At 44.3% G+C, this 26,469-nt stretch overlaps 1 protein-coding gene across 5 annotated transcripts in view; it reads left to right on the forward strand.

The window, feature by feature from the left end:
- smtnb (smoothelin b) overlaps positions 1-25,590 on the forward strand; it is a 38,257-nt gene extending 12,667 nt beyond the window's left edge. The window contains exons 3-21 of one of the 5 annotated variants that reach the window (XM_028415273.1): positions 204-282; positions 375-459; positions 1,035-1,114; positions 7,004-7,073; positions 10,304-10,998; positions 11,896-11,947; positions 12,332-12,937; positions 14,514-14,587; positions 20,232-20,417; positions 20,640-20,715; positions 20,841-20,873; positions 21,534-21,713; positions 21,849-21,911; positions 22,012-22,099; positions 22,190-22,360; positions 22,454-22,580; positions 22,736-22,887; positions 24,083-24,261; positions 24,964-25,101. In XM_028415273.1, the coding sequence (XP_028271074.1) occupies positions 204-282; positions 375-459; positions 1,035-1,114; positions 7,004-7,073; positions 10,304-10,998; positions 11,896-11,947; positions 12,332-12,937; positions 14,514-14,587; positions 20,232-20,417; positions 20,640-20,715; positions 20,841-20,873; positions 21,534-21,713; positions 21,849-21,911; positions 22,012-22,099; positions 22,190-22,360; positions 22,454-22,580; positions 22,736-22,887; positions 24,083-24,230 (2,965 nt within the window). In that variant the 3' untranslated portion in view covers positions 24,231-24,261; positions 24,964-25,101. Of the gene's footprint in view, positions 1-203; positions 283-374; positions 460-1,034; positions 1,115-3,942; positions 4,010-7,003; positions 7,074-10,303; positions 10,999-11,895; positions 11,948-12,331; positions 12,938-14,513; positions 14,588-20,231; positions 20,418-20,639; positions 20,716-20,840; positions 20,874-21,533; positions 21,714-21,848; positions 21,912-22,011; positions 22,100-22,189; positions 22,361-22,453; positions 22,581-22,735; positions 22,888-24,082; positions 24,262-24,963 lie in introns of those variants that run through there. The other 4 variants (XM_028415271.1, XM_028415276.1, XM_028415274.1 and 1 more) reach the window with 4 other exon arrangements.
- The last annotated feature ends 879 nt before the right edge of the window (positions 25,591-26,469 follow it).

The raw sequence follows: 26,469 nt of genomic DNA on the forward strand, positions 1-26,469 counted from the left end.
CACCCGATTTGGAAGTGTTTTCTCTGGCTGAAGAAAGCTATCTCACATATTTGAATTGTATTCTGATGCTTTGACATGCACAGAGAGGCCTCAGTTTATGTCTGTGAAGCCTGAGTTTTACATCATATCTTTTTAACGATTCAAATTTGTAGTTTGTGTGAATACGTTAATGATTTGTTAAAATGGCTGCCTCTGCATTTTAGGTCAGAATCCAGCGACAACTTGAACCTCTTGTCACAAAAACTGCAATCAATCAAGGACATTGATGAGCTCACAAAAATGGTGAATATTAAAATACAAAAAAAAATGTATTATGGCAACACTGATGTTTCCACTTTGTTTTGTGGTTGCTGAGCTTTTGTGTTTGCTTATAGCTCCGTGCAGCCAGCGAGTATGAAGAGAGGAAGTTGATCCGAGCATCCATCCGACAAATCCGAGAGGAGCAGCAGCAGCAGCAAGGTGAGCTGAGATGCATCACATCCTCCTCTGTTCTGATACAGATTTATCTTTGTGCTGATTGTTGGAAACGTTTTGTAAAAGGACACATGACAAACTGTGCTGTTGTGACAATCAAGGTGATTCATCTTAAACGGTTAAATGTCTGTGTTTCTGGCCAAGTAACCACACAAACTCTTTCAAACAACACACAACTATAGCTGTGGTACAGTCACCTAGGCAGCACTTACAAATCCTGTGTGCTGTCTGGAAGCAGTTTCTCTCTTTTGGCTGATGAGGGCGCTGAAAGACACACAAAGGCAAAAATGCTATCTTTAAATCGAAAGCAAAACTAAATTGACACAATCAGTATGTTGGCCATAAAGTGCCTGCTTGTGCGTCTGCTGCCATAGATACTAGCAGATGTACCTATGATGCTGGGTCAGATAATGGATTCCTATCATTCCTTAGTGCTGTCTGGTCTACGTAAGGCCCCTGGCACTGTGAAGTCCTGTGATGTAGTCTCAAAACAAAAAAAAACACCAGCTTCCAGTCACCTTCTTTGTTGTCTAATGTTGTGTGTTTGTGTGGGTTTATAGGCACTGTAGAGAAGGGAAAAGCTTCCAGTCGCTGTCTGGAGCCTGGGAGTGTGGAGACCCATAGCAGCATTGGAACTGGGGTGAGTTGAGCAGAGTTAATGGAGCAATCAGAGGCCCCCTTTCACACACAGAGATCGTGCCGCCTAAGAGACCCTGTCTTTATGATGCCTTTGTTTGTGAAACGCACATACCGGCATTGTGTAATCAGAAGTCTGACTTGGCATCTGTGTAGCTTTCCCATGTCTATTAGCTGCCAGTTTTGCAGTGGGATGACCTTTGGTGACACTTTGGCTGCAGACTGCATCACTTACCTGGATTTACACCAGCCGCGAAACAACTGCGGAACACAAGTGGTGCATTTTTTTTTTTCAGAGCGACATCAATTCCCACCAGGCGCGTTTTCTAAAGCATAGTGCATCCATGCATATGTTACAAGTTTACCTGATGGTTAATGTCCTCTCTAAATGTGTCACTCCATCAACAGACACACAAAGTGACGCGTCTTGGGGCTGGCACAACTGTAAAATAGACTCGGTGCATATCTCTCGCAGAGCATCACTTGCTATGCTTCTGGTGTAAATCCGGCTTTACACCACACAAGGAGAAATTTCACTAATTTTTCTTTCCAATCTCAAACCTGTATACAGAAGATATAAAAAATGATAATTAATTGAATAATTGAATTTACATAGCAGCCTCTATTATTGTGTTAACTGTGTAAACTGCTCACATGCCTTGAATTTCCCCCAGGGCACAAATGAACTTCTTTGATGTGATTTGATTTGATCCTGACAGAGAGATCACATGTGAGAGAATCATTTGGACAGGTGATCAGCAAATCAGTCTTAAGCTGAGAATACCTCTGTGATGGCCATGATGGTTGCATCGCCTCAAATCTGCTCTGTACACACAGAACTGTGATGCAGCAGGTTGTGCGTCAGAAGCTTCTGTAGGCTGCAGGAGTTAAAACGGTTAAATGCCAGTATGTCCCGATATTATCTAAAAATCATCACAGCTGATGGGTAAACTTTTAGACTTTACATGTCAGCTTCCATTTACAAAACTGAACTGAACACAGACCAATTTGTGGGCGCTGAGTTTGTTTGCACGTCAACAGTGACCACTGAGAGTTTTTTTCTGCCACAAAGAAAAATGCAGCAAACAACAACAAGCATTGTGACTTGACTCACACACAGGGTCATGAATGTGGCTACACCACACGCTCACACACACACACCCCTCAGCTGCCACAGAGTTAGGAATGCGTCTTGTTTTTTTACATCCTCTGCAAATTTGGCTGAGTAAGAGGAGAAAGATAGAATTTCCTTTGACCCTGGTGTTTGGTGAAGGCAGTAAATTGTTTGTGACACGGGCCGTCTACCATCTGCTGTCATTTCACACACGTCTAACTACACATATTTCAAAGCATTTTTATTGCAGGCTTTTACATTCTGTCTGAATCCTGCTCTAAAACTTGAGTATTCAGTGTTTTCTCAGATGTCTCTGACACCTGACTCGCCCTCTAGTGGCTGAGCAGCAGCAGAGCTTTATGATGTGCAGACCTACTGTAAGGCTTAACTGTGCTTACCAGGTGCCAGATGTTATCTTATCTGCTGTTTGATCACGGCTTTTTGATAAATGCTCTGCTTGCAGTGGATGGGATTTTTGTGGAGGAAAAACAAAAGTGAATCGTATTGTATGCAGTCACTCCTTTCAAACTAAGCCTTTGAATGATGGGAATGCCTCCTATATGTGTGGTTTAATAGGAAACGCAATCAGCCACCTTATCTGAGTTCTGGTGGTTCATTTGAAAGCACCCATTTTCCCCACCCCAGTGTTATAAAGGGGAGAAATGAAAGGATGTTAGTATCAGCACCATTGTCTGTTGTAGCCTGGGCTTTGCTTGCATGCATTCTTTTGTTTGAGTGTGTGTGTGTGTGCGTGTGAGTGTATTCTTCTCAGATAGGAAGCAATGATAGACGTGTTGGCGTAACAGGATGCTCTAACATTCAAGCCTTTTTACCTCATTTCCTGTAAGACAGCTGAGCGGTGTGGTGGTGGGGTTTGAGTCAGTGGGATGGATGAGAGGGAGTGAAAAGGGGGGGCCTGAAGTTGGTTAAAAGACAGACAGACAGGCAGCCCACCAGCTGTGCCCCAGCAGCAGTCTGGTCTGCGCTGGAATGGGGACGTAGCCAAAACCAACATCGACCCATAGCAGCAGGGCTCCTTCCACTCACATCACAGCAGCGGATCTCTTTGAGCTGTTTGCAATTGTCCCATGGAAGATGGTGGTCCTAGATAGGCGTCCAATCCACACACAAACACGCAACATGCGTATACAGGCAGCTGCTTAAAACCAACTGAAGAACCTGTGAGTGTGAGTTTAAATAATGCGGCTGTTCATCATCAAACATTTGAGTAAAAAAAATTAGAAAAATGTAAAAACTACGATATCTTTTATTATTATAACCTAGTAACACTAAAATATTATAATTTAAGTGTTTCAGTAAAATAAAAAGAGGTCAAAGCAAAAGCAGAGTATGTTTGAAGTTAATGTGTCAACCAGGCAACCCATTAACCTGGGAGGAAAGTGTGTGAGTGTGTGTGGAGGGGGTCAGATCTCTCTGGAGACAGAATGGGAGGGAGGGGAAGTCAAGGGAGTGGCCTGTTATGAGTGTGTGTGTGGTGTTTGTGGTGATGTAAATGTTTGTCTGTGTGTGTGTATGATGTGACTGAAGGAGCAGAGCGGCATAGAGTAGCGGACGTCCTGACTCCAAAAGGGTGACTGCTGAAAGAGAGAGAGAGAGAGGCAGGGAAAGAGGCAGGCAGTGTGCTGGAGAGAAGGTAAATGTCACTCTGATTTTCTAGCTGTCCTGTGTCACAGACCAAACGCTCCTCTGACTTTCTTCTTCTTCATTCCGTGATTCTGTCTGGTTGGAGAATGGGATGTGGCTGCGTCTGTGTTTACTCTACAGGTCAGATCACTTTATGTTTATTTTAGCTGACAGTTTAATGACAGTTATGATCTATTGCATGGATTTTATTGACACAAGTAATGTTATGAAATACCTTGATGACTGCTTTCATTTTATGATAAGGATTTATCGACCGTCCAGGTGTGTTGTGAGAGCTCAGGTAGGTTGTTGGGTGGGTTTTTTTCCCTCCAGACAGGCTCTTGTTTGTTCACTGAGCTCATTATGAACATGTTGCAAGAAGAGGCCTGAGGAAAGAGTAGCTTAACTGTCTAAGACCAAGCCTGGAGAGGGTTTAGTAGACTTTGTAAATGAGTTAAAGAAGTGTGCAGCAGGAGGAGAAGTACAGCAGGATCCATTTTTATAAAGGCTTCGATTGGCATGTGATGATTTTGCAGTAAGTAAAAATGGGAGTGAGACTCTGGGTTGACAGCTTCTGTGGGTTCTGAGTGTGTGTGTGTGTGATATGTAGATGATTGCTACTTCACTCCAGCTACTGTATTTCAGTTACTGGAGGTGAGCCGAGTGTGTGGTTCCTCCACAGGCTGCAGTAATGGAAAGTGAGCCGCCAGGGTTTCGTCTTCCACGTGGAGGCATGGAAGACCCTCAGATGGTCTGACCTCACCACTGGTGTGATGGATTTAACATTCATGGAAAACTGTGGCAGTGAAGCTTAGTGTGTTAAATCCTGGCTGGTGAAGGAGGTGTGTGTGTGTCATTGCTCATTGTTGTTGTTTTATTTTTTGTGGAGTTGAGGGTTCAGAGGAGTCCAGATGGTCCACGCCTCGCTGTGGTCACCACGGAGGACAGTTGTTTTTTGTTGTTTACGAGTTGGAGATTTTGCAATTATAGTCCTACACAAACAGGCTCCTGAAGCCAGATGGGACAGTGTGCCGTGGCTGCACTGGAGTGTGATGGTGTCAGTGTTGGTTCCACTCTGTCAGGTTCTGACTGTCCCGGCCAAAGGAAAGCCGCTAATGACAGCATGGTGGCTGGCAGCAGGTCCTTTGCTCCGGTCTCCTTCTCCAGTTCCACTTTATCTTCCCCCTTTTTTCTTTCACTCTGCCTCACTGTCTGTGAGAAATATGTTCCCTGTGGTTTAGTGGGAGCTTTGAAATGATGGCTGTCTGTCTGACTCCTGGTAGAAGCAGGAGGAGAGTGTGAGGAAAGACTCCTCGTCTTTAATTGAGTTTACGGCTCAACACAATTATCTCCCCTGCGACTCTTTGACTGGATGCCCTTTGTGTGTGTGTGTGTGTGTCTTCACTTTGTGTCCTCCAAACTCATCAGACACTTTGATGACTCTTTAAAAAGAGGAATCTGCTTTTCCCTGCGGCGAGCCAGACTGTATCAGCAACGTTTACTGTCGTCTTGAAAAGCTGAGATGATGTTTTCGTGCCACAGAATCTGTGCTGCTGCTCTTTTTTTGTGCTCCATATGGAAAAAGTAGAGGCTGGAAAAAGTGACACTGGAGCACCTGTTGTGTAGATTTATGATTTAAGTAGTTTAACTCCCTTTTTAAAAGAACACATTGATCTCTCCTAGATGACTTCAGCCCCAAAACTTATTGTATTTAAACCTGAGATTCACCTTTCCTGTTTATTCTGGAGGTTCTGATTACATTTTCTCTTCAGTGATTGAGCTGCTGTGCTCTGTAATCTGCTCAAGGTGGGGAAGCTCACAGTCAATGGAGCAGAAAGCCTCAAGTCCTTTCTCACATCTGTGTGTTTAAAGCACGGTGTGTAGTCCTGCTCCTGTGGCTTTGTCACATAAAGTTGGTTATGTTTTTCTCATTGACACATATCAAATGTCAACATTGCCACTTGTTATTAAACCTCACCATGTTCCATTTACACTGATGAATTGGTAATTACACACTGAGCACCACTGCATGTGAACATCAATGTTAACTTGTTGATTAATACACAAAGAGTGTGATTAGTAAGATTTTCACGCTATCACTGCTGCTGACAACTGAGCCTGTCTCTGGTCTGGGTTAACAGTGTTTACACATGGTACACTGTGATTGTGTGGCTGGGTGTGTTTAGTTTTTTTTGCTTGAGAGACTGTGAATGTGTTTTTAGAACCATTCTGAAGTTAATAGTAGGCTGTAAATCTGTATTATATTTTCAGTGTGTAAGGTCTCGTCTTGTATGTTTTTTCAGGATCCACCCAATCTTTTGTCAGAATATTCTTAACCCAGATGCTTTTATAAAACACCTTTTAATGAAATTATGTGATGTAGTTCATCATTTCAAATGAGCCACAGGATGATGCCTGAAGAGCTTTGTGTCCTTTAATAGAAACGTTTGGAAGGCTTTTAGATTATGAATGCATATAAGGAAGTGTGTGTGTGTGTGTGCATGTGCTCAGAGAAGTCTTATTTGTGCAGCTGATTCTCCTGTGGAGTAGCTCAAGGTCAGGGCACCAGAGGCCCAACAGTAGTGTCGGCATCGACATCTTTCTCCCTCCATCCTCTTCTCCACACCTCTGCTGTTTCCTCTCCATATGCCAAAATGCCGCGGCCTCTCCCCTGAGGTGTCTCGCATTCTACGGCTGTTTCCTCACGTTTTTGGGAGATTAGGGGCAGAGGTGTTGTGGCCTAGCTGCAGGTAATCTGAAGGTGCAGGTGATATCCATCAAAGCATGTGGTGAATGTATATATGTTGGCCCTGTTGGCACTCGTGTTGGCGTCTCCTTCTCAGACATACACAATGGAAAATAAAATAGATCTTTACTTTTCCAGCTGCTCGAGTGTGTTGCTCACCATGGCTGGAGCATTTGACCTCAGCCTCAGACAAAAGACGGTTGGGATATCCAGCTGGCCTCAAACAGATGAGAAACGTGGAACTGATGTTTTTTTACTGTGCCGTTGGCAGTGTGGTAGCAGGCGGCTGATGTGATAGTATTTAATCTGTGACCTAAGACAGAAAGCTGTGTGGTTTTACAGCTGTATTTGAGTGTAATTCTTTTTTTATTATTATTATTTATTTACAGGAGACAGAGCGTGACAGCATCAGAACTCAGATCCAGCAGACACAACAGAACAGAGAGCTGCAGAGAAAAGGTAAGAAACACTTCTTAAGCCTGAATGTGACCATTCTTTTCCTCCCTAAAAAAAGCCTGTATGTAATAAAAACACCAGTACATGTACACCCTCACACTTACATCATTTTTAGTCACGTCACACTGAAATACAAAAGCCTGTGTATACTGTAAACGTACTAAAGGTCACAGTAAGGATAGGCACACATAACACTGACCGCCACTGTTACATGTAGCTGTGAATGCACACATGTTGGCTGCCTGTTGCCTGTGGTTGGCAAAAGGAGCCATTCTCCTGAGGTGGTGGTCAGGAGGTCATATTAGTGCAGGCTCTTTAAGCTCCTTCATCTAACTTTATTAACTGTTTGGAGTCACTCACAGCCACAGGCCTATTGACTCTACCTTCTTAAGTGTGAAGTAATTTCATTAACCTCTCAGTTAGTCCAGCCATCAATGAAGTGGCATGAATGCATGCCTTTAGGAGGGAATGAATGTGCTTCCTTCACTCATATCCACAAAACTAAGCAGGAACACTCACAGTGAGTAGCTTGTAAAACAACAGAAGTTCATTATTAACAAGCTATATGTGTTCTTACAAAACTATTTATGGTTTTTAAAAAGATTACATTAAAGAACACATTAAAGAACATTTAACTTTGATCATCTTTGGGGGAAAAGGTTATTTTTCTAACTAGAACATGGCCTGAGGCTGACCACCATAATAATGTCATTCTGTGTGGCCTGGCCTGCCCTGGGTTTGGCTCTCAAGTGTCCTTCAAATGGACTAGGATTTGGTGTTGGGGTTATGGGAAGCAGCAAAGGGAAACACAACAACCACACCTCTGCTAAATAAAGCAGATACCCAGAACAGAACTAAGGGTTTCTTGACGTGGCGGAGAAACTCCCCACTCTTTGTGATTTATCACTGCCTTACAATTTAAACCAGGGTGAAACTAGGCTCAACAACAAAAAAAGACCACCATAGAAAAGCAAAAGTCAACAAAGACTCAGGACTTTTGTGGTTGGAACTGTGCAGCCAGCCCTGTGGTTCCTGAAGGGGCTGAGCGAAAGTGGCAGAAAATAAGAGATTAACTTGGATGATTGGTGTTTTTTTTTTCTTTCTTGGTCTTTGAACGTAGCACAAACACATACCTCCACCTTTCAGACAAAAGAAGCTTATATTTACTCGCTTTAGTGTCCAGCTGGACTGCATTCAAAGTGCAAACTGTAGCAGGTAAAGCTATGATTTAGCAAGTGAAGCGTCTTCAAAGACTCTCAGTGGAATGTGCCTCAATTTAACCAAAACCCAGAAACACTGACACACTAGCTACATTTTCACACAGAAACCCAGTGAACATGGTTATTACTGTCAATATTAGGTCACATCCATTCACAAAGTCTGCACCATATGTGTCATTCATAGCCTCAGAAGTGCTGTAATCCCAAAGTAAACTCTCTAAACAAAATGCTCAACCACTCTTATTTAACTTAATTATAAAGAATTAACGGTTGCTTTTGACCATCACCACCATTTTGGAGGGCCTGTTTGAATGGTTCTATATGCTGATTTAAAAGATGATGTTGCACGTCAATAAAGTCAGAGTTCATTATCATAAAACTCGTCTTGCAACATGACCTGCAGTCATCATGAAGCACACTTCTTTCAATACTTTTTCATTGTTCACACCTAATAAATGAAAAAGTAAAGCAGACCAGTGCTGTCATCCCATTGGGTGTCTGTAATGTCACAATCACATTGGAGTGTTTAGCTCAAACCACTGCTCACATTCCAGTTTCCAGAGATGGCTGTACAAGCTAGTAGTAAATAACATTATGGAGTAACAACGTCTGTGAGAAGACTGGGAAGATAAAGCTGAGGTGTGATGAACCTAATTTGAACTCATCATGAGCAGCTGAAGAAAATCCAAAAACCACGTGTTTTCTCCCTCACAGCGAGGACAAGTGGCCGTCTTCGGGTCACTGCCTCACTGTGAAAGCCGTTCAACGAAAACTCTTGGTTATCCTTTGTGTTCTATATATTGACTGGCACTGCACAAGCGTAGCTATTTTAAAGTAAAAAGCAAGCTTCTCATTATCCATGGCAGTGGGGATTTTCCCAGAAGTTGCTGGACAATACATATGACGGGGTTCCAATGGCACATGAACAATAACGTGAGCGTGTGTTAGAGAATCTCAGTATGTGTGTGTGTTTGGCCCTCACTTCAGTTGCACTTGACTGTTAATGAGTTTGGGTGCATCATTGGATGTAGACACTGCAGTCTGAACGACTATTCATGGTGTCACATGCAAGAATAGTGGCGATTTATCCTAATTGTCCTAATTGTGTGGCATTACATAATCATCTGGTCTGTTTAATCAACAGCTTGCCGTCATTTTTATCTTCTCTTGTGTCTAAAGTAATTTGTAAACTAGTGCTGTGAGAGTAAACATGATTGTTTATGAACTGTGTATTGTGTGCTGGGCTTCTTTTTCAGGAGGTGTTATGCAATAATGAATAAATAAAGATCAGCTGCTTTAAATGAGGCAGTGAGTGTGATCACACTTGATTATGATGAAAGAGACTGTGCTGGCTGCCTCCAGTCAGACTGGAGTCCCTCTATGATTTGGTTTGTAAATAACAGATGTGTATTCTTGGTGAACCCCATTTGGATGTGAAACTAATGTCACCCAGAATTGTTTTCGTTCCTTGCATTTGATGTGGGAACTGGATACACTGTTTTCCTTATCTGTGGTACCCACACAACCTCAGATATTCTATCACAGAGCAGCACTGTGTGGTGTTGGAGGTAGAGGCCATCACTGGAGGAGGATGTGGGCACCACTGTGTTGTTTGTGGAGTGTGGTTTCCTGGGGAGAGAGGGAGCAGTGAAGGACTTAGACAGAGGGGAGAGGAGGGGAAGTACTTTGCCACATGCTACCTTTTCTCTTTTACGCACATCCACCCGCACAATCTCACAAATCTCGCTCAGGAACTGAGGCCAGTCTAGAGGGAAATGTCTACATCCCCTCATGTCTCCACATGCCTCCTCTGTGATCCTGAGCGATATTTTCTAGCCTGGCCTCTCCTGGGGCCCCAGTGCTGCGGAAGTATTTCATTTAAATAGTTTCGGTCTCAAACTTTACCACCTACTGTTTCCTTTGCTCACATGCAGCAACACCCTCGCCACATTAACTCTGTGCTGATGTGAGAAAAAATTAAATCATTGTCATATTTGTTTTTTTTTTTATCAGGCTCCAAATCAGGCATGGTTTTGGTTCTGGATCACCTGGTAAAGGAAGATGGCCCCGGACCTCTGCTAATCCAGCCTCCACGAGAAGCTATGACCTCAGAGCCTGACCTGGTTCTGGCTTACCGTCAAAGGTCAGACTCCATAGCTTCAGACCGCAGTGTGACCTCGGTCTTATCCAGGTCCAACCTGGATTCTGTGTCCTCAGAAAAGAGTCTGGGCTCAGCATTTAGAGCCCGGTTAGACTCTGGAGCCTCAGACAGGAGCCAGAGTTCCTTCCAGCGTGGCCGGCTGGACTCCGGGGCGTCAGATCGAAGCGCCGGCTCACAGTCTTATGGCAGACAGAGGCTGGGCTCAGATGCGTCGGATTCATGCAGCAGACCCCGTCTAGGCTCTGGAGCTTCAGACACCATCAGCCTGTTGTCAAGGAAACGGACGGACTCAGGGACATCTGACCGGAGCGTGAGTATGTCCTCTGAAGAGAGGGGTCCTGCAGAGGAAGTGGAGGTGGCCACGAGCAGTTCAACTTACAGCACAGATTCAGAAACTGAGAGCAGAAGCCAGGGTCAGACCCCGTCTAAACCGAACCACAGCATGGACCAGGAGCAGCCTGATGGGGCCGTTTTATCTCGGAGAGATACTGCAAATGGCCTGCTCAATGGGAGCAGCAAGGGAAAAACTGACTTCCAGAAGCAAAAGGTGACGTATACAACCCTTCTGTCAGATGAATGTTTGACGTCTGTGTGGGTAATCAAGAGTTTTGTCATCTTTTTTCTGAACACTTCAGTCTGGCTGAGCAGCAACACCACCACACCAGCACTGCACCACTAGAGTGGGGTGCTGAGCTGCCGAGTGCACTCGGCTCTCCTTTCCTTTTTAATATCCCTGACACTCCATTTTTCTGTGACACCCAGATTACATCGGCATCTATAAACACACCACACCAAGCTCCTGTTAGATGCTGTTTGACTTTTGTTACTGGGTTACACAAACAAAACTGCACACCTGACTGTCTCTGCTTCACCTCAGTTCCACCTGATGTCAGAGACAGATTAATGGCATTTTAGGCCAGAGATTCTGTCTCTTTTCAGGCTGTAGCCTGAACACACAGAGTTCCCGTTGCTGCTGCTGACTGCTTACCGTTAAGCTGCATTTCCCATCTTAGGGGCTCGGGTCACCATGACGCCATTGTGTCGCTGCACTAAATGTGTTTACACAAGGCCGGCCCCGGACCTTCTTTTATTGTTCAGTGCAATATACACGCTGATGCTTGGTCTCCTGAGAGAAATGTAAACACTCTGGGGTCCATCATGGGTCGGCTGCCAGAAAAAGAACAGAGGCCCTCGGCTTCACTCTAAACCCAACTGTTACATAATGAAAACACCAGCACTAGATTCTGTTTAGGACTATGCAGGCCTGTGTGTGTGTGTGTGTAGTTGTCACCACAGCTATCTATGCAGATTCATGAATTACTGCTCTGTTAAACATGTAGCCTTTTTGTGGTTGTCAATCCAGGCACTGTTCATGCTGACCTTTGATCTCCTCTGCTTCCTCTGCTTATTGTTCTGTCATGCTTCTTTGTTTTTCCTTATTTAGATAACAGTGAACAGTGATGTCTCCCTCACTCAAGGCAAAGCAAAGGATTCTGGTGAGAAACAAGTCCTACTCTGACATTCCTGCAATGATTAATCAGCAAAAAAATCAATACACAGCAAATCAATAGTGATACTTATTAACCAAAGAGTCAGAACATTCATTCATTTATTGTTTACTTTATTTATATTGTGTAATTTGTTACATTTCAACTGCCTGTAAGACCGTGGGGAAACAAACCATGCACAGTGCTCACAGAGAGCTTAGATGAAGACATGTCACTAATACACCATTTTCACTCAGGAAGAGAGAAATGGGATTGTAAGGGCTTCTGAGGTGGAGGAGGAGATGAGCAAGAGGTTGTGACTGTGCTAAATTAAGCCTAAATAGTGGAGGGGTGATCCAGGCTGAACTCCTCTTCTGCATTTTGTCTTAACAGCAACTGAGAAGAAAGATGTTACATTGGAGCAGTTTAACCGCACCAACTCTGTCCGTGATCGTATGCGCAAGTTCACAGAGCCCAGCCAGGGCCCCAGTACCGCAGCTCTGAAGAAGACACCACTCAGGAATGGGACCCTGACTGGCAGTAGTGGCCAGCCAAACCTCTCAAAAGCTACTGAGCTGTTTACACACACAGCAGCATCCCTCAGCACATCTGGAGACAGGCCAGCCAGGCCACGTGTGGACTCTGCATCCAACACCTCTGCTGCATCCCAGAGTCAGGCCACACCCCAGCCAAGAGGCATGGCTAACAAACTTCTGTCCACAGCCGTCCAATCACAGAGCTCAGTGGGTGGGATGAGGCATCCAGCTGAAAAAGATGTACACGCCTCCAGTAACTCAAAGGAAGAGCAGACCCCAGGGAGAGCAGCTGGAAAAAAGGTCACCCAGGGAGAGGCAGAGACGGACATGAAGACCTTCCTCACCATTGAGATCAAGGATGGGCGCACCACCACCTCCTCCACATCAGCCCCTAGAAGCAACATCGTACCCATCACCAACATGACCCAGCGCATCACCACCAGCACTCTGGGGCAGCGACCGGGTAGGAGCACTCACACTCTAGGTCACAAAGTCCAGATTATATAACACTATGCTAGACTTTTTACTAAACACAAAAATACATTTTAAAGGTTGCAAAGCTGCAGCGTACCATGACTCTGCTGGTTTTTTAAATTAGCCACTTTGTGTCACTCTCTCCTCCCAGCCGCTGTGGGAGGAGACCAGCACCAAGGGTCACAAGTGGGATGATGACTAGGGTTTTTTGCAAGGAACAAAGCACAGGAATGAGTGGGAATGGTCGTTACTGCTGAATATTAGATGACACAGTGGCACTGAAGGGTATTTGTTATAGGGTGAGTATGTTGGAGGGAGGGTGAGGTCATAGGTCAACAGCAGAGAACATATTGAGACAAAGGAAAGCACTAGCTGTCTCAGGCCAAACTGAATAGTAATACTGTTACAGTGCAAATGTGTAAGCCTGCCAGCTTAACACAGTGCAGTGCTCTGTTTGCTATGTTATGTCGATATTGTCTGCCGCCGTCTTTATCTAAAACAACACACACTTACTGTCCATCATTCATTTCAGCATGATTCAAACAGCAACATCCTCAGTTTGAATGTGCGTGGACAACTTTGTTGTATTTCCTGTCAGTCTGTATTGTTGGCCAACAAGAAAAAATATCCATGTCCAACACAATGAAGGCATATAGTGTCAGCCAGAAGTCAGGAAAACACCCCATGAAACCACTGATGCTAAAAAGAGCACAAAAAAGCAATAACCTGATGAGCCTTTAACTGTGGCTCAGAAGGCCAAAAAGCTATTGCATATCATGTAGATCTTATGCTTGCCTACTGTCATATTTAAAAAAAACACACAGGAAGTGTAGACTCCTCTTTAGGAGTTGACTTATGTCCTGTAAAGTAATGTACTCGGCACAGTATATGGTCATAGTGCAAACAAAACTGGCAGAGATAAATTACTGAGATTCAGAAGCACGACTGCCACAGCTGCTGTCACTTTCTGTCCGAACACGATGTCTCTGCTCTTCTCAGCAGCCCAGTACCTACAACCCAAACAGTTTATTTAAAACTCCAGCTGAACTGGTGTGAGCTGAACTCCCTCCTCCTCCTCCCTCTGGGTTTTCTTCCTGAGGGTCATGTGGCTTCTCTGCAGCTCAATTTGCTTTAATGGTCTTGTGGTCCTTTTTTGGGAACCTGTCTGTCTCACTCTGAGTAAAAGCAGCTTGTGATGGTGTCTCCGGTTTCCATCAAAGCACTACAAAGGCTACTCGATGTGCGCTGTGCTGTGCTTGTGCTGCATTTTTATGATATAGCTTTTGTGTGTGTGTTGCTGTGTGGATGAGAGAGGAAACGGGTCACAAGGAAACACATGTGCATACTCCTGGAGCGTTAAATATGGCGTCATCTACATTTTCTCACTTGTCTCTCGTTAGACGTGAGCCTATGTTATTTATGACTGTGGCAGGTTACATAACTGACTGATGGCTATCACCAGCACAGTGCATACATCTCAAATATATACTGTACTTATATATTGGCCAAATTATTCAGAATTTAAAGTCTGAAAAGTAACTTTTGTTGTTTCTAATCTGTTTCAGAGTTGACCCTCGGCCTAAGAGCGACACCATTCAAGATGTCCTCATCCAGCTTCTCCTCTGGACCTTCCATCAAGGTACCATCCTGCAATCATGAAACTTTGAGAAGTGATCACAACAGGGGATGCTTTTCTTTCTTTGTCCCTGTCACAGTAATTACCTCTAAAGGCCCGAATTCAGGATAGTGAGGGACAGAATGAGTGTGAGAAAAGGAGGGAGAGGAGAGAAGAACAGTGTTTATCAAACACAGAGTGGGTAGGCAGTCACATCTGTCCTTGTAGGGTATGTAAAGGAGAGAAGGAGCAGGAAGGAGGGAGGGAGGTGTTCTAAGCATTTCTGGTTTTCTCCCTGCAGGCCATGCCCACTGAGGTCTATCTGGGAAATGTTTCCTAAATCACACCTGTTTGTCTTCATCTGCAGCAAATTGCTGTCCAGCTGCCTTTAAAACACATGTTGATACAATTCCTCATCACTTGGTCTTTTCTTAGGGTGGTTAAAACCTAAAGATGTAGTTCTCTGTGCACTGATTGGCTGGATGTCACAGAAGATGTAAAGTGACCTCTGAGGTTAGGGAGAACTCCCATTTGCTTCATTCCTTTAAACCTCCTCACTGCTCCATGAAAGGAAATATCTTCATGAATGGAGGGTGTCTGTGTATTCCCCCACCCTGGGGTAATCTGGTTAGTTAGGGCTGGTAGGAGGGTCCACAAGTCGGCCGGGTGGATTTAAGGTGTTGGAGTCAGACCGTCTCCATCAGCTGAGGCGCACAATCACAGGGACAGCAATGAACAAACATATCATGTCTCTTTTATAAAAAGACAACAGGTCTTGCAAGAAGAAACAAAGCTTCTGCAGGTAATGTGCATGTGTGCAAGTGATTGTCACATTTTAAATGACGGAAAAAAAAATTGCAAAAAAGACGGTCTCACTGGCTGCAACATTTGACACAGCACAGCTTGCATGCTAGCAGTGACAAAGATAATGAGATTGTAAAAAATAGCAGCAGACACTGTTGGTTAGAATCAACTAGTAATGGTGGTGGTGGTAATGGCAGCAATCACCTGTCGTCTTACTTTCTGTGGTTGTAGTGTCTGCAGGGAGAAGGTGACATGTTAGAGGAGGAAGTTACATCAATAAGTTCAGGAGTGTGCAGAAACCGCTGTATAAGCTCTTCCCGTGTAGTGGATATTTATTGACCACAGTACCTTCTGTCTGAAACTCTGATCTGTTTGGGTGGTCTTAGTTTCTCTCTGGTGGTCTAACCTCCACTATTTCCTAACATGGGTTTTTTTTTTAAATCCAATAAAATGTGTTGATTAGTGCTGGCTTTGTGAATGGTGCCTTTATGTCTATTTGAGAAGGGTTAAGATGATATAAACAATGGAAAGAACACAAACCTCTTAGTCTTTATAATAAATGCAGGATTAAGTTTAAATTAATGAGAAGACAGGTGATACGGCAGCTAATTATCGAGTTGTCCTGCTCTGAGTGAATTCAGCTGCTGCTGCTCATCTCTGTGGTCTGTCCGTGCCGACTGCTGCGCTCGGCCTTGAGCACAAATATAAATAATGCCCTAGCTTTATAGCCCTGGTGATGACAGGACAGTCAGTCATTTCCTGAAGTCACAGAGATTATTGCCAAGCTCCAGGTCACACCGGCCAAGAGCTGCTGTGTGAACATGGACACACAAAACCATAGTCTGTGACCGATGGTCTCACTGTCACACAGAGGGATAAAGACTTCGTTGTTTACATGCTGCTGATCCATGACACATGCAGATTATGCAACCAGTTCACATGTGTCTGCAAACTGAGGTGAAATGTTCTTTTTCTTTTTTGTGTGGATGAAGTTTCTCTTTGTTCTTCTGTATTTTGTATTGATAATCTGCCCAGTGATGGTTCTATGCTATTTTTGGAAACTTGGGTGAATGCCGGCAGGGCTGTAGTAATATCCACAAACCCTGACCCATGTAGCATGCAGTTTTTATACGTTGTCCTAACTTTGGTGAACATTGTTGTGGGTAATTTCAGGGTAAGTATAGAACCATGTTGGTTTGACCCAGTTTCCCTGCTTCCCCTCGGCATTTCTATCCCCTCTGCTCAGAGGTCACATTCTTCATATGAACTATTTTGCGTACCTGTAGTACGTAGTCTAAAGACCATTGTTGCCCTTTGGTCATATTGTCCTCCACTGAATGCCAGCCTGGGTTATTCTAATCTTACATGATTGACAGTGTGTGTTCACCACATTCAGGCAGACAGTGTGTACATTTCCATTTAAAATGCATTTAAAAGATGCACTTGAGCATCTAACCTTGTAAAGAACATACACGGTGTTCTGTCAGCACTCTAGGAGAAACCTTTATCTTAATTTAACACAAAAGCTTGTGAAGCATCCATGTAAGCTGCAGCCAGAGTTGCTCGCTCAATCGCTCATTTCTCAGTAAGCCTAAAACAAAACATTGAAAGGCCTCTGATGTCCTTCCAGACATCCTTGCTTAGAGCTATGGGGAACTGAGCCCCAGTTTATCCCCTAACACTTCGCCCTTCATGGACTGATCTACCCTCTACTTTGAATAACAGTCATGGAAAACAACTGACCTGATTAGTCAGGACTCGGTTGCATTTTGTTAGAGAGCAGTTTTAGGAGGAGTCAAACACTAACAAGTGATTCTTTTAACTCTGCCCAGGCCTAGAGCCACATGTAAACCCTTGTTGGCTGCCAGTCGAGGTGTGAAGGACGTGAGCTAAATAAAAGGAAAGTTGTGGGAGGGGTGAGTTTTCTAAATTGTTGTCACCCGCACCTCCTCACCTCCAGCAGTGCCCCAGGACTAACTCCCTCAGTGGAATAATGGCGGGGCATGGAGTTAAATATACATGCACAAGGCACCTGGAAAAAAGTGGGTGGGGGCTGCCTGGGAAACAGGATTCTCTGCATGCTCATTGGTTGTCAGGTCATTGGCCTGTGAAGAGGGGTTTGCTGGGGGTATAAAGAGCATACATTGTTTTGGAAGGACAGCCTCTCCTCTCATAACAGAGGCATAGCCCACAACCATTAGATTTCTCTGAACAAACTACATTTTTTTAAGTGGATCTAAAAACATACTCATTGTCTGGCCATGCCTGGAGTGAACCTGGACTTCCTCCCAGCCTCACAGGCTCCAGAGGCTTTGGGCAGTCCAGATAGCGTTTGTGCCGAGTCCGGTCTGGAGGAGGTAATTGGGGATCTTCTTGCTCAGGAGGAAGCTGAAGATGAGGAGGAGCAGTTTGGTGAGAAGAAGTTTGAGATGACATTGCGCTGTGCAGTGGGTGAGATCCACAGTGACCTGCATGCCTTTGGGAAGCGAGTGGATGCCCGCTTGGAGGAGGCTGCTGCTCAGGTCACTCCTTTGGCTGAGGCCATTACCAGACTGCAGGAGGAGAACCTCAGGCTGAGGATTCAGCAGGAAATGGTGGTGAGGCAAGTGGAGGCTCTTTGTCAGCTGATGGGACTGCCTGATCCGTTACTACAGGAACTTAACAGCAGTGAAGCCAAAACTCCATCCAGTGATACTTCATCCTGCACACAACAAGAAACTACGGTTGAAGCACTTGATGACTTTTCATCCTGCACTCCCAAAGATTCTCCATCCAGCACACCCCAAGACACACCAGCTAACACAAGCGCACCCCAGGAACCCACATCATGCCAGGAGGACTCAATCTCCGTATCACACACACCTCAGAAGTTAGACCCTTCACCGGTTTCTCACCCTCCAGCTTTTGCAACCCGACGCTCCCTGTCTGCTCCCTCTCTGACGGCTAACACTTCTTCCAACAAGAGCATGGTACTGCTCATGCCTTTGACTCAGATAAGGCTGTTGAAGAATGTGCATTGTTTTATTTGTTGGCCATGTGTTTGTTTCTGTGACATTTTAATCTTCCACTTCAACTGAAAAAAGCCTCAGCCATCTCAGCTGTCATTCAGTTTTGACATCTTGTGTTTATGGTCGACTTTACTGCAGTGTGTCACAGAGGTATTCCAACCCTGTAACACCATGTGTCTCTGATTGTGTTCTGGCACTCTGTCCTGTGTGTCTGCATGCAAGTGTTTTGTTGAGTGGTTACAGTTCCTAGTGGAGGAAAATGGTAATGTTGCAATGTTGCATCTGTAGTCTGCTGGATTCATATCATTCATACTGTTAAGGTTGGCAGGGACATGTCCTTAGAATTTGATGTTGTTCTTGTTTTAGCTGGCCAAGAGATGAACCAGGGATTTAGCTGCTGAGGACATTGTAGTCCATTTGTTATTTGCAGTCAGGCCTTCCTGAGTTAAACAGTTTCCAAAAGGAAGCCATATATGTACAGCTTCTAAATGTCTGACTCCTACAGGAACGAGATTGTGGAGCTCACTCACACTTTCAACGTTGTCAGAGTATTTGCAGCATCATCTTCAGTTATTCAACTGTGCACAGTTAAATATTCCTGTCTGCTTCTGCATAGACAGCTGGGTCTGCCAATCAGCTACTTCAATAAAGGTGACTCTTTAGTGTTAATCTCCTCAACAGACATATGTGATAATCGGTAATGTCCTTGTCAGCTTCCCTCCTTCTCCAGTGTCGGTTTTTCCATAATTCATGTTGTCTTTCTTATATCACAGAAATCACAGTCTTTACTGAAATATGACTTGAGCACTAAGGTTATCTGGGAGTTTCTCACCCCACACACATTCCCTCGTAGTCTGACTCGGAGTCCTTGTTATGGCTGTGTTGTGTCCCAAAACATTCTTTATCGGTCAAGTGCCTCTCAGTCCAGCCTGTCCCATGGGTCAAAAGTCTGTGTCCAGAAAAATCTTAAAAATACGGGCCACCTATGATCATGCAGCTCTTTGGCTGTGTTGGCCATCGTCCCACCCTGCTGAGACCTGGTCTGGATGGGGCCTTGAGAGAGGAGAGCTCAGTGGCTGTGGATAGGGATGGGGCCAGCTGTCTGAGCTATATCTGGACCTGGACTTCAGTTGCAACAAAAGCACTGAAGCCGCAGCTAGAGCCTGTAGTCTACCACAGGAATTCAGCCCTGTGTGAAACTTTAAGAGGTATTTTCTGTAGGATTTACAGTCAGTCAGAATACGCCAGGACAAGGGCAAGGTTTACTTAATGTTATGTTTGTATCTTTACTAGTTAGTTCTGCTGCTCCACACACACTGTCACTTCTTCTGTCACGTGCACACCAGAGAGGATGGCGTTGTCTCTATCTTACAGACACAGTGGTGTACCAAACCTGTCACATAAACTCTTAGTTGGCAGCAGCTTGGTATCATTAAGACACTTCATGTGTCAGTCACACTTCATAAGCTAAGTGACCTGGCAGGGTTTCTCGTACTCTCATGTGCTCGCTGGCGCTCTCTCCAGCTGGAAAATAGAGGGAATGGAAGAAGTTATGAGATATGGCGAGTGGGCAGTCTTGGTACAAAGAGAAGAGACTATTAGAGGGCAGGAAGCTTCACAATCAAGCCTATTTTGGCTGCAGTGTGTTCAACCAAAATCTTCTAGTGCTTATTACGCCCTAAATCCGCCAGCTTTAAATGTGTTTTTTTTCACTCTCTTTGTGTTTTAGTGAGTGCACAGACACACTGCATCTCCAGGAGCTCTCTCAAGCAATGCACATATCCAACTAAGGTCACAGTTTTCTTTTAAAAATGAATGATCCCATGCAGCTGATTCTATTTCTGCGTCCTGTGCAGATGGAGACAGAGCCCGTTGTCGCCTCTGAGCCGGTGTTTTCAGCTGGGCCGTCTGTCCAGGTGCCATGTCATGTCGCAGCCATCCCCAATGGCTCCAGCAGTCAGACCAAACCCACAGAGTGCTCTGGAAAACTGACTGCTGAACAGCTGGCTGCGATCGAGGATGAAGAGCTCCTTGACAAAATGGTACTTCACACCTGAGTCATAATGTATAATATCATTTAAAAGCACCACTTGAGTCATGCATTAACACTAAATCTGTGAGTTGTGTGAGTGTGTGTTTGGAAAATTCACAGCTCAGTGTTGTGTGTGTGTGTGCACCATGCTCTGTTAAAGCCATGTCACTTTGGCTTTTAACAAAGAATGACCTCTTTTTGTATCCATTTGTCTTTTTTTCTCTCTTCACAGCTCGATGAGTCCAAGGACTTTGAGGAGAGGAAGATGATCCGGGCTGCTATGAGGGACCTTCGTAAGAGAAAAAGAGGTACACAGAAAAGCAATCTTTTATCTGTTAGCCCAAAAAGTGACTACAGGCTCCTTGGTGATAACACCTGAGAGGTCTTAATTGTTTCCTCTGCCTTAACACATTTCGAACAATTCTGCCCCCAGAGGCCATGCTGGGATGTACTCAAGAGGAAATAGGTAGGACAGGTGGTGTGCAGTGTGCATTAATAATTGCCTGCGTTTGTTTTTCTGTGTGCACCATCCTGTCATTGTCAGACCACTGCAATTGTTGGTCCCTCAGATGTGGTGGATAATGAAGGATTTGTTGACAGTTTGGTTTGTTGTGCACGAATGCAGAGAGTTTTTCACTGAGCACTCACCATATGATTCCTGGTTGCTGACAGTTAAACAATTAATTGGATTTCCTCATAGGGATCTGTACTAAAAATAAAAATAAGCTCAGTGCACTCAGAGGCATCAAGCATGAAGAAGGTTCAACAGTTTAAAATGCTTTAGGTTCAGTATCATTTGTTCATTGCTGAGTCTGGCATTTTTCCACATTAGACGATCAGGTCTGTGTTTGCTCTCTTTGATCTGTGATGTTTGTGCAGGATTATTTAACTGCTTTACTCTGCTAAAAATCTCCCACCTGTGAGTGTTTGTGTGCGTCCTGAGGAATTTTACAGTACAGGGGAAAGAATTCCGAAATGTATCCCCTGAAATATGGGAGCTGGGTTTTAATCCATCTCTGTGTCTGTCAGATGAGGTGCTGTCAGTTTGTTTAGGACCTTTTGTCCTCCTCCTCCTCCGCTTTTTCCACTGACATCATCTCTCCTGTCCTCACTCCTCCACCCCTAGACCAGAGAGAAAAGGAGCGCGAGACCCGCCTGCAAGAACTCCGGCAGCAGAGAGAGGAGCGAGGGCAGAAAGGTCGTGCTGGTGTCGGGGCAGGAGAGGTTGTGATGAGAAAGGTGGAGAAGTCAGCAGATGGTTCAACCCTCAGCCAGGTCACCAAGACAGACCGCTTCGCCCAGTCTGGTAGTTTTCAGATTTAAACCTTTTACCTGCCTGTATTCATGCACTGAAATCACCACAGCATGTTTTAATTTACAAGTGCAAATGGACATCTGTCTGTCCAGTATCATATAAATAATGAGAGATGTGTGTGTTCAGATGACGGGAGCAGATCGACGCGCAGCACTGTTGTTGAGGCCAGTTATGTGCAGAAGACAGACAGTGAGTCATTGTGTTTTGTTTGTATTTCTTTAATCATTACACAGTTTAAATAAAAGTTATCATTACAAGTATCATTTATATGTGGATATGTTTGTTTCAGGAGGGACAGTCCAGACAAAGTCATACAGCTACACTTCTTCCTCCTCCTCTTCTTCTTCCTCCTCCAACACAAGCAAAAAAGTTGGCAGGTGGGTCATGAATCATCATCTCAGCAATTCCACAGAGTTTGATATCTCTGCACTTCACAGATTAACTTGCTCTTCATGTCACTGCCTCAGTGTGTTTGATCGCGAGGATGACACATCGTCTCGAAGTGGTGGGTTGGCCGCTGTGGAGCGAAGGCAGGCGGAGAGGCGCAAAGAGGTGATGAGGGCGCAGACGCTGCCTAAGACGTCTGCCATGCAGGCCCGCAAGGCCATGATAGAGAAGCTGGAGAAGGAGGGAGGCGGGTAAGGATAAACAAAGAGGTATCGCTACCAAAGAAAGGAAAGGAGCAGATCAAAGCATGTAAATATTAACACAAACTGACTTATCTTTTTCAGCCCTGGAAATCAGGCAGTGGCCAAGGTAAACAAGGTTCAGCGTTCCACCAGCTTTGGTGTACCCAATGCAAACTCCATCAAGCAGATGCTGCTCGACTGGTGTCGTGCCAAGACTCGCTCGTATGAGGTGAGCCAGCTGGGCCACAGTAACCTTCTGTGTGTTAAGTGCTCTTCTTCTCAGATAGTAAAACTTGAGCTTAGATAAGATTTGAAAAAATATTTTCCTACTTTTCGAATTTTTCCACCATTTATCTATTGCTGTCCACGTATCTTCTCCCTCAGCACGTGGATATCCAGAACTTTTCATCCAGTTGGAGCAACGGCATGGCATTTTGTGCCCTGGTGCACAATTTCTTCCCTGACGCCTTTGACTACAGCGCCCTGAGCCCCAGCAACCGCAGGCAAAACTTTGAGGTGGCCTTCAGCGCTGCAGAGTGAGTGACAACCCGTTTGTCCTAACATGTGCACTAACCAGTTTGGGTGTTTATTAGCAAGTTTGTCAGAGAAACCACATCAACTGCAGTTAACCTGGCAGGAAAAATATGATGAGTAGGTGCTCGAGGTTTTCCAGCTCGCCTTTTTTTGTTTATTTCACTTTTCTCTCAGCGTTGCTCTATGTCAGCGTCTGCTTGAGAGGGACCGATAATATGTGGAATGATGCCCCAGTGTTAACTTTCCGTGTCTCTCCCAGGTGTATCCACCCTGCCCTCAAGGCTGCCTGAGCCCGTTACTACTCTCATAACTCTAAACCTCCATGACACCCTCCATCATGCTCGAGTAAACCCTTCCCCAAAAAACCAACAGGTTCAAACATAGACGGGGTCTCGTCTCGGCCCTGCCTTTTCTTCTCTCTCTCTCTCTCTCTCTCTCTCTCTCTCCCTCTTCTCCTGTCCTCCTTCCCATTGATCTTGCATCACACAGTTTCTCACCTGTGATACCCATCACAACCCGACCCTCCTATGTGTGCGTGCTCACATGCTCCTTGTAGGGTAATGTCCATCCTGATGTTTCTAGTAGTGATTTGTACACTAGGCACTGGACTGTCACACAGCTACCTTTTGTGTTGCACTGTCACTCACTTCTCAGACCCCGCCCGCCCCCTCCACCATCACCACCTCAGGAGTTTGTTCTTAACTAGAAACACGACGACACCAGTCTGTGCACCAGTGTGTTCTTAGAGTCACTGTATGATTGTATCTGTCAGATTGTGTGTATTTTTTTGCAGAATACCTTGTTGTTTTTTTCACTGTGTCTATAGTAGTCATAGTTGTGTGTTTTGAAAATTGTGCACAGAAAAAAACAACAACAAACAAAAAGGCTAAATGAGCATCACCTCACCGACGGCTCATTTGGCATTTTGTTTTGTCTCATGTGTGTGTATGTATTGTGTTGTTCATGAAGCATGACAATGAATGGTTATATTTGTGGACACAGAGAATGTAATGTTTTTGTTTTTTGTGTTCTTTCTCTTTGTGTTTTTATTCACCACACTGGATGCTCACTGCTTCTTTTATTTTTCTCCTTTTCCTGTCTTTCCCACACTGTCTGCTATCACTGTGTCTATTTATCTGTACTTCATTCCTGTCCTCCTCCTCCTCTTCTTCCTCTTCCCGCTGGGTGTGGGTACAGGAAACTAGTGGACTGTCCCCAGCTGTTGGATGTGGATGACATGGTGAAGATGCGTGAGCCGGATTGGAAGTGTGTGTACACGTACCTGCAGGAGTTCTACAGGGGTCTGGTGACGAAGGGCCTGGTTAAAACCAAAAATTCTTCCTAGAGTGGCAGCCCCACCTAAAACTGAACCTATGGTGAGAGAGGGAACAAACAAACTTACGAGGGAACCTCTCTTTAGCTTTAATGTGATGGAGAGTGTGTGTACTTTAATGTTCTTACAACGGATGTTTGATCTGAGGCTTCTCAGGTCCAAAGTACCAAAGATGGTGTGTGTGTGTGTGTATGTGTGTATGTGTGCATAGCCAGAATATGGCCCAGGCTGAGAGCCAGGACTGCTGCTTAACACTTTAAAAGGAACTGCTGTATCACAACGTTTCAAACAGACGACTTAAGAAACAAAGCAGAGGACGGAGTTGTCTGCTGACTTTTTATCAGTCGTGACATTATGACGTTACAGCTGTTTATGTACTTGGCTTGTAAAAGCCTTTTAAACATACTGTAATAGTCCTTTAAAGAAAACAGATCTTGTGTTGTTGACATTTATTCTCTCATGTGAGAGATTTAGGCTGTGTTAGGATATGTGTGTGGAGGTGATGCCACCCTGTGGTCACTCTCTACATAGCTCCAAGATGACCCTCAAACTGTTTTATTTATTTACACAGAGCTTTTATGATTTTTTTTGTTCAAAGAGCAGTTTAAAGTAAATTAAGCAGACTATACCCATATCAAAGAGCAGCTGAGGGACTTGAGGAAACACTTGACTGACTTACCATGATGGTCTCTGAGCTTCACCTCCTTCAGTCCTCTTCACGCTGTCCTGTCTGCCTCCTCCTCAGGACCTACGCCAACTGCATGCCGTTGCTGGAGGTGGAGGACATGATGATCATGGGTAATAAACCAGACTCCAAATGTGTCTTCACCTACGTTCAGTCTCTGGTCAACCACTTGCGCCGATATGAGCTGTCCATGGGTCGGCCGTGTGACCTCTGACCTGTGTTCACTGTGCAAAATGGCGTCTGTGCCCCCTCCCCAAAACCCCACCCAGACCCGTCTCTCCTCTAACAGGCGGGTTTAAATAGTTGCACATCTCTGATGGACCCATTGGGGATTGTGTGTGTGTGTTTGTGTCAGTTTGCTTATTGTCTTTGTTGGCAGTGGTGATGTGTTTTCATTCTTTCAGTTCTCTCCTGGTGGTCTAATCCACCAAGAGTGCGCCAAAGTTTTTTGTGTTAAGCTTTACATTTTGTTTTGTACTCAAACTCAGCTTTGTCTCAAGTAGTGCGTCACTTTGCTAACACCTCGAGAGAGAAATATTTTTATAGTATTGCCCCATTTAGTGTTTATATCAGCATTCTTCTCTGCTCCACTTTTGTAATGATTTGTTAGCATTTCAGCTGGTAAGTTCACTGAAAGAGAGAAACATACCTGACCATACATCATTTGATTTTTATTCCGGTACTTTTTTTTTTTAAACATTTTTAACCAAACTCTGGTTGCTTAAAGTATTTTATTTATTACATATATTACGTTTTAATTCACGAGCACAGGCGCTGACAGAGCTACTGAAAATGAGTTTCTTTATCATCATTATTATTATGTTTCAACAGCAGAGAGGCTCGCAGTTGTTTTAATTTTAGGTACAAAGAAAACGAGTGTGTCGGAGTCCTGATATTATACAGCTGAGTCACATCATCACTTGATGTTTTGTTGACAGTGTGTGTATAAAAGACCTCATGGCACTGTCAGTGCGTCACCCCGCCATACACACTCACACACAGCTCGTCTGCAGGACTCCTTATTTATGCTTGAGTAGATTTTTTTAAATATATTGTTTGTTGGTTTTTAAGCTTTGTCAGTGTGTACAAGTCGAGTCCAAGCTACCACCGTGTTTTCTCTGATTTTGGGGGTGGGGTCGATTTCTGTTTGAAAGCCGGCTTTCAGCTATAAACATGAGCGACATGACTGATGCCAACTGTATATTTAACAACATGAAGCTAAGAAAAATTTTTAATGAAGATTTTTATTTCACTTGTAAAAATTTAGGTTTTGAGAAGATGTCTAAAATTTAGTTTCAGGGTTTTTTTTTCTTAAAGATCTGTTTAAGTAGATTTGAAAAACTATTTGAGAACAACTTTAGTGCTATCTAGTGAAACACCACAAAGCTGTGGGTGTTGTCTATAAGAGCTTAAACACGTAGTCATTTCATGTTTCTGTGCACCACAGTTAAATGTGAATTAAACCAATTTGAGAAATGGATTCATGAGTTTGCGTTCAGTCATTTCACTGCAGTAGAAGTGAGACTTTCACACCACCCTGCTAAATCTACACAGCCAGAGTTTTTT

This window comes from Parambassis ranga, chromosome 9 (assembly GCF_900634625.1).
Source record: "Parambassis ranga chromosome 9, fParRan2.1, whole genome shotgun sequence".
Taxonomy (NCBI): domain Eukaryota; kingdom Metazoa; phylum Chordata; class Actinopteri; family Ambassidae; genus Parambassis; species Parambassis ranga.